General features: G+C 38.3%; 1 protein-coding gene across 5 annotated transcripts in view; it reads left to right on the top strand.

Annotated features, from left to right (window-relative positions):
- LOC116255293 (pentatricopeptide repeat-containing protein At4g18975, chloroplastic) overlaps positions 1-15,428 on the top strand; it is a 54,824-nt gene that overhangs the window by 4,931 nt on the left and 34,465 nt on the right. For 3 of the 5 annotated variants that reach the window (XM_031631073.2, XM_031631071.2, XM_031631076.2), the window contains 2 exons: positions 312-458; positions 2,544-2,756. In XM_031631073.2, coding sequence (XP_031486933.1) covers positions 312-458; positions 2,544-2,756 — 360 coding nt within the window. The remainder of the gene's footprint in view (positions 1-311; positions 459-2,543; positions 2,757-15,428) is intronic. The other 2 variants (XM_031631074.2, XM_031631072.2) reach the window with 1 other exon arrangement.

The following is a 15,428-nucleotide window of genomic DNA, read 5'->3' on the forward strand; positions in this document are numbered from 1 at the left end:
CCACTGGAAGAGTTGAAGTCTGTGGACTCTTGTTTTAACATGTTAGTGGGATGCAAATCCTTTTGAAACCAGCCTCAACTTAGGAATTTCAATTGAAAAGTTTTTTTATGTTCATCAAATTTTGATAATGTATTAGTATTATGTGATCTACTTCTTCAGTCAGATATTTGCTTCAATTTGTTTTGGCAATTATTTATTCACCTATGGTCTTGGGGATACGCTATTCCAGTTATTCTTCAATAAATTTAGATGCTGAATTTGGTTTTTGTTTCCTTGCTTATGTATATTCAAATATGTTGCGGTCCTGAAAGCAGCTATCCAGCCTCAAGGAGTCAAAGAAAGCAGTATATGGTGCTTTAGATGCTTGGGTTGCTTGGGAGCAAAACTTTCCATTAGTTCCACTAAGGCAAACCTTGACGATGCTTGAGAAGCAGCACCAGTGGCATAGAATTGTTCAAGTATTGCTATGACCATTTCACGTATTTTGATGACAGTTTCTATGCTATGTAATGTGGTTTAACTATATCTAGCATAAGAAGTTATGCATGCTCATATTTTTTTTGTCTGTATTGGTATATGAAAGCATAACCTATGTCACATAGGTACGGGTACAGGTACGGACTATTTTCAAAAAATTTGGGTGCGGGGGTACGGCCGTACACACACGCGGACATACATATATATGTCAAAAAATTTCAAAATGAATAACATATTCATAAATCATGATCCAAAACACAGTATGGAAGTAATTAACATACAAATATATCAGCTTTCTTGATTCTCCGTCGCATCATCAAGATTAGAAGGAGCAACAGGTCACGCTTTTAAGATATATTGACATCGCTATGGTTATGGCTCACACTATTATCGAAGAGTCAAGTTATAGAGAAGGGATCGATTTTCGAAACATTGTATTGGAAGATTTTAAATGAAAAGTTGTGAGGAACTATGTACAAGAAAGGTTTAGAGTGAAAAAAGAAACACGAAAAGAAAGGGGGATTTTTAATTTTCAACTAAAAAACCGGACAACTTTGGACTCGGTCAAAGTTGACCGAGTCCGAAAATGGACAAAAATGATCTCAGGTACATTGACTGTACCGGTGCTGCGTTGACCACACCTTTGCCGCACCCAAGACCTTACCCGTACCCGTACCCGTACCGTGCGGGTACTCCTCCTTAAGAGGAGTACTTGTGTGACATAGAGCATAACCAAATCTTGTAATTGGATCTAGTTAGGTTTTTTTTTTTGTACTTGTAATTGGATCCAGATCTGTAATCCATCCCTTTCTCTATATAAAGGGAAGTTGGTTCATTTTGTGGGGAGTTAGTTGAAAGAAATGAAAAGCAAGTTGTTTTGTTAGTTTTCTTTTGTTCTTTTTGTTCCTTTGATCTTTGCTTGAGTTTTAGTTAGTTTAAATCTTTGCTTGAGTTTAGTTTAGTTGTGAGTGCAGACGGATTAAGATTCATTGATCTTAATTAGTTTTGCATTAGTATAGCTGTGAATGGTTGTTGATTTTATGTCAAAGGAAATGGTTTTTATTTGCATTCTTGTAAAATGCAATTGTAACTTGCATTTGGGAACCCTACAATAAGGTGCATTCTGAAATAGAACCTAAGATATAAAAAATTGTATTTTTTGTTCCAAAAGAATTGTTAAAAATGTAAGAAGTAATAAAAAGAATATTAATTAGAAGATAAACAACATTTCAAGTAATCAAAGTTGCATAGGAGATCAAGTGTCTAATAATCAAGAATATATGTTGTAAACAGCATGCATGTCTTTAAAAAATCATTAGTTGTAGCTTAACATTCTAATAACTAACTAAATAGAAACTGATTAATGACTGTTGCCAAGCAATGCTGTTGCCAAATCATTGTTTATCTTCTCCATCATGTACCTCTTTTCTCCTTGATTGTTGAATTACTATACATCATCCAAATTTTTATGCGAGGAAGACAACCCTCCAACACATTGAAGTGCTGCAAGCTAAAGATGTCAACCTCCTCCTCATGCCTTCATGATAAACTTTTGCAATTGCCTCAACAAGTGGAAAATAAGTTAACAAATAATGTCCTCCATGGTAATTATTGTGAACATATAATATGCAGAGGTTGACAAAAACCTATAATTTGCTACATTATTTTCAATGGATGATCAACCATGAACTTCACAAATTAATTATTGGAACAGTCGCGAGCTAAAATCTGGTGGTAGTATGTAAACTATTGAGCATATAGTGATGATAAGGTCATCGGAAGTGGGTGGAAGTCGGATATCATTGATTGCTAATAATGTATTTTACTAAATTGTCCTCTTGGAATTGTTATGGTTATGTCTAATTTATATTTCCCGTTTTATTGTTTTTTTAAAGCACAGAAGTGTTCAAGCAGAGCCTCATAGGTCACCTTTTGCTGCATATAGTAAATTGTGTGTACTTCATCTCTAGTCTAGAGATGAACCGTGAAAGCTAGTAGGAAACCATATGAATTTGAATTATAGACAACTGAGTCTTTGTAAACATTCTGTTTGTTCACAATCTCAGGTCATAAAGTGGATGCTGAGCAAAGGACAGGGTACCACAATGGGAACCTATGAGCAGTTGATACGTGCTTTAGATAAGGATGAGCGGGCAAAGGAAGCTCACGTCTTTTGGGAGAAAAGAATTGGACATGATTTGCATTCTGTGCCATGGCGGTTATGTGAACTTATGATCTCCATTTACTATAGAAACAATATGTTGGAGCATGGTGTTAAGGTACCTGGTATTATAGCTGTATACAAATTATATCTCAAGGATAGCACATATGCAATTCTGGATTATGCTATTTCATGTTTTGGCCATTATGCTGATTTTTTTGGGTCAATTTCTAGCTAAATCTTGAGATGAGATAATGCTTCATTCTGGTACTGTTGTATGAATATTTCATTTTTTGTCCATTTTCTTTTCTTTTTTTTTTGTGAATTTCTACCTAGTACCTATGCATACATGCACGGGCATGACTTCTAGGTCACTCTTTTCTGGGGTTGGGTGTTGGGGTTTGCATCAACAAATTTGGCTAACTAGATATTGTGAGAAGCACAAGGTTCCTTCTGTAAAGTTATTAAAGTTTGATGCTACAATTTAGTTCCCACTGCGGACAAGAATTTGTTAACAAAATGATGATATATTTGAAACACACAGAAATGTCTTGTGAAAAGTTGAACTACATGCTCTATATCTGTTCCTGTTGAAGGTATGATTAGAACTGTTTCCCAAGTGGGGATGCATCAGCAAAATGGTTCAGTTTTAGAACAGACTCTGTCATTGATTAGAATCTTATTTTGTCCTATAATCTGTTTGTTTCTGTTTCATGTGCCATCTCATGGCTTCATTCTCTTTTATTCTTTTGTTATTCTTATATGTCAGGATTTCCTTGCTCTGTATTTCATATGTTGGTAAAGAACAAATCTGGTACTTCCAAGGTGTTTTATTACTGCTCCAGAGTGGGCTGTGGAAAGAGTTTCCACTTTCCCTTCCATAGCATCAAAACAGTAATTGTAGTAATTTTTAGTTTCTCTTTTTAAGATAAAAGTTCTGATGAGGATTTGAGGTCGTGATACTTCTTCATCCTGAAGTTTACGTCTCTCCTTTCTGTACTAGTCCTTCTAATAACCTTCATGGCAGCATTGCATCTGGGTATATAAATGTGTCTGACTCGAGTTCTATATTGGTTTTACCACATCCCGCATAACTGGATATCCAGAATTGGTTTGGAGTCACTATGATTAAAATTGGGTTTTGGAGTTGGACTTGGAATTTGGGTGATACTATTTAAAGCCAACTCTGGGTTCAATGCTGAAAAAAGAAAGGCCAAATCCGTCCCTTGGGTCAGATTGAAAATCAATTGAATAGTGGTTGTCCTATTGACAAGTATCATAGTTTCCATTTTCTTAACATAGCAGAGCCAGCTTGAGAAGCAAGGGTGCAAATAGGTGTGGCCATCTGCAGGCCACGCGTTCAAGGAATGCAGATTTTTGGATTACTTCTTGGATCAGATTTGCATCTGTCACTGAATCTGAGTCTGATTTGCATGCACACCTCCATTTCTTCTTTCGTTTCTCTGCCATCTGATAAGATGTTGGATCTAATCTGATCCAGATCCAACATGTCTACTGATTCAGATCCAACACGTCTAACCATGTCTGAGCTCATTTATCTAGATAGGGTTATGATTGTAATTTCTGTAATTGTTTTATTCTAGACTCTAGGTTATTGTGTTGCTTCACTCTAGGCTCTAGATTATTGTGATAATTTCATTCTAGATTCTTGTAAAATGTGTAGGGAGATCACTATATAAACGGGTTGTGTGAAAATGTAAAACCTTACCTCCCTTCCTCATTTCTCTTTTCCTGTTCTCTCTCTTATCTTTTCTTTGCTGAATCTGAACGTGGGATATACTTCGACACCCAAAATCTTACATGGTATCAGAGCAAGGTCTGGCTGGTTCTACCAAGGAGAATGTTTGAACAGACTTGAAATCTCCTAGTTGGTTTTCTCTTATACCTCTTCCAACATTCTGCTCCGATTCCTTCATCTATCTTGACAACACTCTTATATTTCTGTTAGTAGATATCTACGTTGATAGATGTATAATTTATCATGGATATTCTCTCACAATCTAATATGTCCTCCAACTTCTTGCCACACCTTATTTCTGAAAAACTGAACCACTCCAACTACCTTACATGGAAAAGACAGATCACTTCTTTCATAAGGAGTCAGGATCTGTACGGACATCTTGATGGCTCCATTCCAATCCCACCACAATTCATTCAACAAGAGGTGAAGAATGAGAGAGGAGAGACAATTTCCTCAGGAAATTCATAACCCTCAATTTATAACATGGATGAAACGAGATCAAAGTCTTGTTGCGTATATCACATCAACGCTCTCTCAAGAAGTGTTGATTTCTCTTTCTGATGACTGTACAACAGGACAGTTATGGATCAGTCTTGCTGAAACCTATTCTCAAATTTCAGAGGCATGTATTCTATATTTGAAAAAAGAATTTCAGAATCTTAGCAAAGGGTCAATGACGATTATGGAATATTTGGGACGTCTTAAAGGGATAGCTAATCAGTTGGGAGTTGCAGGATATGTTGTTTCCGACAAAGAAAAAGTCCAGCAGACTCTTAGCGGCCTTGGACCAGATTTTTATGCCTTTACTACTGCTCTTGAAGTTTTGCCTATCTTGCCCACCTTCAATGAACTTGAGGGCAAGCTGCTTCAACATGAAATGAACATCAAACAACTGATGGGAGGAACAAACTAAGGTAATGCTCACAATGTTTTAGTTATGAAAGCTGCTGCAGGTCATAGAAAAGGAAATGGGGCTCATCAAGGAGGCATGAATCGTAGGAATGATGAGTAAAATGGCAAAGGTATTTGTTACGTGCAGCCAAGGGAGAGGAGAGAAGAGAACATTTCATCGTATCCACTAAAGCTGCCTTAATCTCAAGTTAAATGAGAATTAGGGTAAAGTAACAAATTACAAAAGAGGTCCATAAATAAAACCCTTATTTATAAAGAGCTGTTCCTAAACTCTTAAATATTCTAAAATACCACCTAACACATATTATTCAACACTCCCCCTCAAGCTGGAGCATAGATGTTAATCATGCTCAGCTTGTCACAACATCTAGAAAATTCTGCAATAGGCAAGGCTTTGGTAAAGATATCAGCGGCTTGATCTTCAGAGGCTACATGTATAGTTGAGATAATTTCCTCTTGAACCATATAGCGAATATAGTGGCAATCTACTTCGATGTGCTTTGTCCTCTCATGAAATACTAGATTATTGGCAATATAGGTAGCCGCTTTGTTATCACAAAACATCTTCATAGGAGTAGAAGTTGGAATACCGAGACTCTCAAGTAAGGATCTAGACCATGTCATTTCAGCAGCCGTTTGAGCCATAGCACGATATTCCGACTCTGCACTTGATCTAGAAACAATATTTTGTTTCTTACTTCTCCAAGAGATGAGATTTTCTCCCACAAACACACAAAACCCTGTGGTGGATTTCCTATCATCAACTGAGCCTGCATAATCTGCGTCGCTATAAGCTTTGACATCAAGAGATATACCCTTTTTAAAAAAAAGTCCTTTGCCAAAGGAGGACTTCAAGTATTTGACAATCAACATAGCTGCATCCCAATGTGATTTTCTTGGTTTTTCCATGAATTGGCTTAATTTTCCCACAACAAAACTAATATCTGGTCGAGTTACTGTCACATAGAGAAGCTTACCAATCAATGATCCGTATGCATGAGAAGCTACCTCTTCCGATTCATCATCAAATAGGTGTACCCGTGGGTTCATAGGAAGAGTTGCAGGTTTAGCACCCAGCATCCCTGTGTCCTGTAACAAATCAAGAACATACTTCCTTTGTGATAACACCACTCCTTCCTTACTACGAGTAACTTCAATGCCAAGGAAGTCGTAGCTGGCCAAGATCTTTGGTAACAAAGTGTTGTAGAAATTTCTTTGTATGAGTTACCTCCTGCTCACATTCACCTGTCAACACAATATCATCAACATACACCCCTAACACCACAGTACATCTAGATCCTTTCTTAATGAATAATGAATGGTCCAGCTGAGATCTCTTGAAACCACATTTTAATACAACTTCTGAAAATTTATGAAACCAAGCACCGAGGACTTTGTTTCAAGCCATATATAGCTTTCTTTAGCCTGCACACTTTACCACACTCCCCCTGACGTTCAAAACCAGGAGGCTGTTGCATATACACGGTCTCATCAAGATCTCCATATAAGAAGGCATTTTTGACATCCAGCTGATATAAGGGCCAATCATAATGTACTGCAACAGAAACAATAAGACGTATGGTGCCCATCCTCGCCACAGGAGAAAAAGTCTCAAAGAAATCCACCCCATAGGTTTGGGTATAACCTTTTGCTACAAGACGAGCTTTGTAGCGCTCTACTGAGCCATCAGATAGGTACTTGATGGTAAATACCCATTTGGAGCCCACAACTTCACAACCAGATGGAGGATTAACCAATTCCCATGTGCCCCTTTGCATTAGAGTCTCCATTTCATCCTGCATAGCCTGCCTCCACTTAGGATCAAGTAACGCAAGTTGGTGGCTTGAGGGAATAGAATGTACTGACAATGCTGACACAAAATTCTGTAGACGCCCACCAATACCAGTAGTAGAAACAAACTGAGATATAGGATGAAGAGTACATTGTCATTTGCCTTTGCGTAAAGCAATGGGTAAGTCCAAAGACATGTCAGGAGCATCCTGTGCAGGGGTAGTAACATCAGAAATACTTACATCCTGAGAAGCGACTGGTGGACAATCCTGAGCAGGAGTGTGCCGGCAGGTGTAGACCAGTGGAGGATCATGGAATCTGCTGACACTTGGAAAAGAATCATACGGAACAGACTGCAGGGGAACCAGTGGGATAGGTAAATGCATAGACGACGACCTGTCGGATACTGATGGAGTAGAGTGAAAATAAGGACTTGACTCAAAGAATGTAACATCCGCACTGATATACTGCTTACGAGTGTGGGAGTCAAAGCAGATATAACCCTTTTGGTGTTTTGGATAACCAATGAAAACACATTTAATTGATTGTGCACCAAGTTTGTCTTTATTAGGACCAAGGATGTGAACAAAGCAAGTGCACCCAAAGACTTTGGGTGGAAGGGAAAACAAGGGTCTATCTGGATAGAGAACTTGAATGGGAATTTGATTGCCGATAGACGAGGATGGAAGACGGTTAATTAGGTAACATGTAGTGAGTATGACATCGCCCCAAAATTGCGTCGGAACACAACTATGTATCATGAGAGTGCGAGCCATGTCAAGTAGTTGACGATGTTTACGTTCGGCAACACCATTTTGTTGAGAAGTGTGGGGGCAAGTGAATTGAGGACATATTCCATATTTGGTGTAAAATTGTAGCAAGGTATTGGATTTGAACTCACAAGCATTATCAGTGCGAATGTTTTTGACAATGGAATCAAACTGAGTCTTTATTTCAATAATGAAATTTTGAAGAATACGAATAACTTCAGACCTCTCTTTTAACAAGAACACCCAACTAAGACGAGAAAAATCATCAACAATAACAAGGAAATACCTAAATTTGGCCCGGCTTACAACCCGGCTAGGCCCCCAAGCATCAACATGAATAAGATCAAAAACTGCATGACTCGACGGACTACTGTTGGAAGGAAAACTACTTCTAGTGTGTTTGCCCAATTGACAAGCCTCACACTGGAATGACTCATACACAAAAATATTAGGGAGAACACCACGAAGCTTGGATAATGAAGGATGGCCTAGTCGGAGATGCCACTGATATGGAGTTGGCTTAGATAGAGCCATAGATGCCACGCCCTCCACTGGTTCAGACGGTAGGTAAACTCCCTTGTGCTCATGGCCGCCACCAATCGTCTTCCCATTTTGCAAGTCCTGAAAAACACATGAACCAGGATCAAATATGGCTCTACAACGCAAATCTTTTGTCAACTGAGTAACAGATAGAAGGTTAGCAGGAAACTCTGGAGCATATAAAACATGGGAAAGAAGGATAGAACCAGGAAGTTTAACATCCCCAATTCCCATAATAGGAGAAAGCTTTCCATTGGCAAGCCTAACGTGTTGAGGCTGTGGAAACCGATGCAATGAAGTAAATACGTGGGGCTTACTGCAAAAGTGTTTCGAAGCCCCAGAATCAATAATCCACATGGTACCTGGTTCATGGGAAGAAGTACTAGCAATAGAATCCACCATGACCAAGGAGGCAGCTGTAGACATCGTGGTAGGAAGAGGTTGCTGAGCCATAAGCTGATCATACTCTGCCTTACTCATAGTCACTGTGGAGTTCTCAGAATTCATCGAGGAAGGAGTCTCTCCCAGTGATGTAGCAACTCGGGCAGAACCTACAGGAATATGAGAAGAGAAGGTCCCTCTGCCCCCCGAAGTACTACCACCCCTGCCATGGGAAGTAGAAGTCAGTTTACCATGGTTGTCCCAACATCTATCTTCCAAATGTCCCAATTTTCCACAGAATGTACATTGAAATCTTCCTCTGCCCCCTACACCACGACCTGAGCCTCTTCCCCTAGTGGCTTGCCCACGCCCTCCAGACACAGCTAAGGCTGCAGAAGGAGACTCACTCTGGGACTGAGAGAGAGATACAGCCAATCTACTGAGTCTATTATATGCCTCAACAAGATCTGGAATTTCTGCTCCAGTAAGCATATGAACTTTTGCTACCTCATACTTAGGGGACAAACCAGCCAAGAACTTAGCCACCATAGTATGCTCAAAATGCGTCTTGTAACATGCCTGACATGGAGGTCGAAGAGCCTTCAATCGTTCATACGCAGCTTTAACTAAAGCAAAGTATTGAGATAGTTCTAATTCACCTTGCTGCAGTTTAAGTAACTCTTCCTCAACTTGTAAAATTTTTGAGACATTCTTGTCATGAGAATAAGTTTGTCTCAAGAACGTCCACATATGTTTGGCAGTCGTATAGTAGGCAAGAGTAGGAGCTATATCCGTCTGCACACTGTTCATGATCTAGGACATAACAATACTATTATCTTCTTTCCATGTGGCATATTTCCCAGTTTTAACACTCGGTTCATCTTCATCAATGATATGGTCTTTCCGATGTCCTACTACAGACATCATAAACATTCGTGACCAGATTTCATAGTTGTGACCATCTAATTTCACAGTAGAACCATAGAAGAAAGGATTCCCAACCACCTTGTATTCAGTATGAGACTCGATCTTAGAATAGTCTCCCATATTAGACGGCTGTTCAGGCTCCATCACAACTCCCACAAAAAGAGAATAGCACTAATATATATACCGCAGAAAGGGACGATAAAGTATGCAAATGATAAAGGAATTTAAATCCGCGGCTGACTGAAACTTAGAGCAGATCACACCTAGGGCAGATCCACGGCTGACTGAAACTTAGAGCAAGTCGACTATTGCAACATCCAACACCAGCTAGGGCAGATCCACGCTATAGAAGGAATTCATATTCATGGCTGCAATATCCAACAAAAAAGGAAGGACAGATATCACCAAGGGCAGATCCACGGCTGACTGAAATTTAGATCAAATCGACGGCAGCAACATCCAACAAGAGGAAGGACATATCCACGGCTGACAGAACCCTAGGGCAGATCCACGACTGATAAAAAAAAAGGTTGTAATATCCACAGCTGCAGCGACTTCCATTCACCAAGTAGTGACCACCGACCACAAAGGAAACTTCTGCCACGTGAGGGAGACACCTGCAACGTCCATCCACGTCCACTTCAACAGGGCATCGATCTAGGGTTTTTAATCTTATGCTTAAGAAAACCCTAGATCGAGCCTAATATGCATGTTCAGCCTGTCGTGCTCTCAGACCTATCCACGAGAATAGAAGAAGAGGAAGAGAAAGAGACAAAGGATGAGCACGGTGAGAGAGGTTTCAGTCCAAAGGAAAGTTGGGCTCTGATACCATGTTACGTGCAGCCAAGGGAGAGGAGAGAAGAGAACATTTCATCGTATCCACTAAAGCTGCCCTAATCTCAAGTTAAATGAGAATTAGGGTAAAGTAACAAATTACAAAAGAGGTCCATAAATAAAACTCTTATTTATAAAGAGCTGTTCCTAAACTCTTAAATATTCTAAAATACCACCTAACACATATTATTCAACAGTATTCTGCCAACACCAAGTGTTACAAGAAGATTTCAAACTAATACCACAAAAAAGGTGCCAACGTGTTTCCAATGTAACAAGAAGGGTCACATCAAAGCAAATTGCTGGTTCAATCCGCAAAACAGAGGCAATAAACCTGAAGTTGAACATAATATCAAACTCCCACCAGCCCATGTACAACAAATACTTATGACTGCCCTCTCCAAGATGACAATGAAACAAAATGATCAAGGCGAATGGTATTTGGATTCAAGTGCTGCTACTCATGTAACTGGAAATGTTGGTAAGTTACATGACCTTCTTCCTTATTTTGGTAAAAGTAATATAGTTACAGGTGACAGAAGTTTTCATCCTATCACACATATTGGAAATGCACAAATTTATCTTCCAACATCACCATTTTCACTATCTTTGTCAAATGTTGCCCTTGCTCCAAATATCAAAAAGAATATTATTTCCATTTCTAAACTTGTAGATGGTACAAACTCATCTGTTGAATTTACTTCTTCTTCTGTGTATGTCAAGGATCTTATAACGAAGAAAACATTTGCTGAAGGGGAACACCAAGGAAATATGTATGTTTTCAAGGAAAATCCTTATTTCTTACAGTCCTCTTCAAGTCCAGCTCAATTGACCTACTTTCCTTCCAACGCACCTTCACAAATTCCAAGTTCTAGCTATCTCCAATCAGACGTCAGTAAGTCAAATTTATGGCATGGTCGTATGTGTAAATCAGGCCCAAAGAAACAACCTCTTCAAGTAATATCAGCCTTGAAGCTTTCACCAACAAGTCAATCTCACAAACCCTCAAACAAGAGGTGAAGAAGAACTTAAATTAATCACACAAAGAGATACAAGAAGTAGGCTAAAAAGCCATGCCTAAAACAATGGGAGAGCTGCCCTATTTATAGAGGAGAGGGCCAAAGAGAAGAAGGAGGAGGCAGTCCCAACGGCTAGAAATCTAGCCGTTGGGACTAGTCTCCCTCTATGAAAAATAGAAAAAGGAGAGGGATAAAAGGGGAAAACAGAAAATAATACATAAAGAAAGTGAAAATTACATAGGTGTCCTAAGTACCCAAAATATAAAATATATATATATATATATAAAGCATATATTAGATGACTAATATATGTGATATATATAAATGTATATATGTATACATATGGGATACATACATTCTAACACCCCCCCTCAAACTTACGGTGTGATAACCGAAAGTTTGCCAAGGAGAAAATTAAATCTGGTAGCAGCGAGAGCTTTAGTGAAGAAATCGCCAAGTTGATACTCTGATTGGACATAGGAGAGATCTATGTTTTTCTGAAGGAACTCTTCACGAACATAATGGCAGTCCATTTCTATATGTTTTGTTCTTTCATGGAATGTGTGATTGCTAGCAATATAGATTGCACTTTTGTTGTCGCAACAAAGTTTGACAGGATTCGTAATATGAATTCCCATATCTTTCAGTAAGCTTTTGAGCCACACTATCTCCATTGTTGTAGTTGCCATTGCTCGATATTCAGCTTCTGTTGATGATAGCGATACCTTATTCTGTTTCTTGCATCGCCAGGAAATTAAGGAGTCACCTAAAAACACACAAAAACCAGTGGTGGAGTGCCTATTATTGGGATCTCCACCCCAATCAGCATCTGTATACGCAACTAATTCTAATATAAAAGAAGAAGACAGAAATAGTCCTTTGTTGATAGTGTTTTTCACATAACGGACAATCCGCATTGCCGCTCCCATATGTACTGAGGTGGGTCTTTGTTGAAATTGGCTTATCACATGCACAACATGAGCAATGTCAGGTCTGGTGATGGAGAGATAAGAGAGAGCGCCAACTATTTGCCGAAAAGGAGTGAGATTCTCCAATATCTCTCCATCATCAATTTTCATTTTTACTCCCAGTGCTGCTGGAGTATCTACAACTTTGTCATCTGAGATACCTGTTCTGTCAACTAATTCACTAGCAAACTTCATTTGAGAAAGAAGATAACCTTGTTTGCTATAAGCAACTTCAATTCCAAGAAAATAAGTTAGTCTTCCCAAATCAGTCATTTGAAAACATTTGCTAAGAAAGTGTTTTACCTCTATAATCCTTTCATCATCACTCCCAGTAATAACCATATCATCAACATACAGTAATAAAACAATTACATCTACGGAGGTAGTTTTTACAAACATGGCAGTATCAGAGTAGCAAGATTTAAAACCTTGATTAAACATGACACTACTAAACTTGTCAAACCAGGCTTTGGGAGCTTGTTTTAAACCATAAAGAGCTTTCTTAAGGCGTAAAACTTTGTTTTGGGGTAGATCAAAACCAGGGGGAGCACTCATGAAAACTTCTTCTTGTAGGTGACCATTTAAGAAAGCATTTTTAACATCCATTTGAAAAATAGTCCAATGTTTAACAGAGGCAATGGCAATAAGGGTTCTAACAGAAGTCATGCGAGCAACAAGAGCAAAGGTTTCTTCATAATCAATCCCATATTCTTGAGCATATCCCTTGGCAACAAGTCTGGCCTTATATCTTTCTAAGGTTCCATCACTTCTAGTTTTGATTTTATAGATCCATCTACAACCAATAGTCTTTTTCCCCGTTGGTAGAGGCACAATATCCCAAGTTTCATTGCTTTCAAGAGCTTTAAGCTCAAGATTCATGGCTTCAATCCAATTGGGATCTTCTTTAGCTTCAAGGTAAGAAGATGGCTCATGAAAAGAATGATGTGCCATAATACAAGCTCGAAATTTTGGAGAAAAAGACTCATAAGAGACAAATCTTTGAGGAGGCCTAATGTGCCTTTGGGATCTCCTAGGAAGAGATTGATTAGTTTCTTGATTTTGGGGGTCTCTTCTTCTATAAACTAAGATCTCTTTTGGAGGGATGATATGAGTAGAATTATCATTGTTGACTTCTTCAATTGGTACCTCTATACCTTTATCGGGTTCATCATCATCAATATCATCATCATCATCAATATCATTAGTCCAAAGAAAAGTATAATCTTCTAGTTTCTTGGGTTCATCTTTGAAACCATCTTCATTTTCTAAAAAGATCACATTTCTAGAAACATAAACTTTATCTTTTTTAATATCATAACATCTATAACCCTTTTGAGTTTCGGAATACCCAATAAAAACACAACAAATAGCTTTGGAGGAAAGCTTATCGTCTTTGTCACTTAACACAAAACATTTGCAACCAAAGACTTTAAGTCTATTGTAATTAGGTTTAACATGATGAAGTCTTTCAAAAGGACAAATATGTTTCAAAAGTTTGGTAGGCATTCTATTAATTAAATAGGTTGAAGTCAAAACAGCCTCGGCCCAAAAGTTTTTGGGAACATTTTTAGATAAAAGAAGGGCTCTAGTAGTTTCAATAATGTGCCTATGTTTACGTTCGGCCACTCCGTTTTGTTGTGGAGTGTTAGGACAAGATCTTTGATGAACAATGCCTTTTTCTTTTTGAAATTGTTGAAATTCATTTGACATAAATTCTCCTCCCGAATCACTTCTAAAGATTTTGATATTTGAGCCAAATTGGGTATAGATCATGTTGTAGAAATTCTTAAAGTTTGTGAATACTTCCGATTTGTGCTTGAGAAAATAAACCCAAGTATGCCTAGAATAATCATCAATAAAGATCACATAGTACAATAATCCTCCTTTTGACATAATAGGAGCGGGTCCCCACACATCCGAATGCACCAAATCAAAAGATTTTTGGGCAATAAAATTTCTATTATCAAAAGGTAAGACTTTCATTTTAGCCTTAATACAATCATTACAATCAAAGTTCTTTTGACAAAAATTCTCCATGAATGGAAGATGAGACATTTTTTCTATATTGGAATGTCCAAGTCTTTGATGCCAAGTTTGAATGTCACATTCTTTGGAGATATTGCAAGATGGTCTTGAAAGGTCCAAAAAGTCTATGTAGTAGAGATTATTTGTTCTAAAACCTTCCCCAATCATCTTCTTGGATATCCGATCCTGTATCAAACATTTGGATTGTGAGAAGATTACATCAAAACCAAGGTCGGCTATTTGAGAAACGGACAATAAATTTAAGTTTAATTTAGGAATATGTCTTACTTGAGGTACTTTTAAAATTTTGGATCCAAAAGCTAGGTCAAGGTTTCCAATAAAATCAATTTCAAGAGAGGTACCATCCGCCGTTTTCACAAAGGAATAAGAATCATTTTTAGTGCATTCGGTGAGAAGGGATTCATAAGGAGTCATATGAAAAGATGCACCCGAATCAATAATCCAAGAGTACTTACTTGAAGAAGTAGATGCCACGGTCGCTCCCAAAGTCGAAGGTGTGCTTCCTCCTTTTAGAAAAGGTTGAAGAGCACTTATGAGTTGCTCAAGTTGGAATGAACTTGCTTCTTTCTTCTCTTCTTGAATTTGAGCCGCAACATTGCTTCTTTTATCAAAAATTCTAAGTTTTGGACATCTTGGCTTGGTATGTCTTTCTTCTTGACAATGATAGCAAATAATTTTTCTCCTTGTTCCTTCATTTGTACGATTGAAGTGAGGAGGTCTATAAGGTCTCAAGTGGGCCCCCGGCCTAGATGTGGCAAGCACATTGTTGACTTTCTCTTTATCAAGACAAAGACGATTTTCCTCCATTTGAAGTTCCGCAATAGCCTCATTCATAGATGG

This window comes from Nymphaea colorata, chromosome 5, assembly GCF_008831285.2.
Source record: "Nymphaea colorata isolate Beijing-Zhang1983 chromosome 5, ASM883128v2, whole genome shotgun sequence".
In the NCBI taxonomy this organism is placed as follows: domain Eukaryota; kingdom Viridiplantae; phylum Streptophyta; class Magnoliopsida; order Nymphaeales; family Nymphaeaceae; genus Nymphaea; species Nymphaea colorata.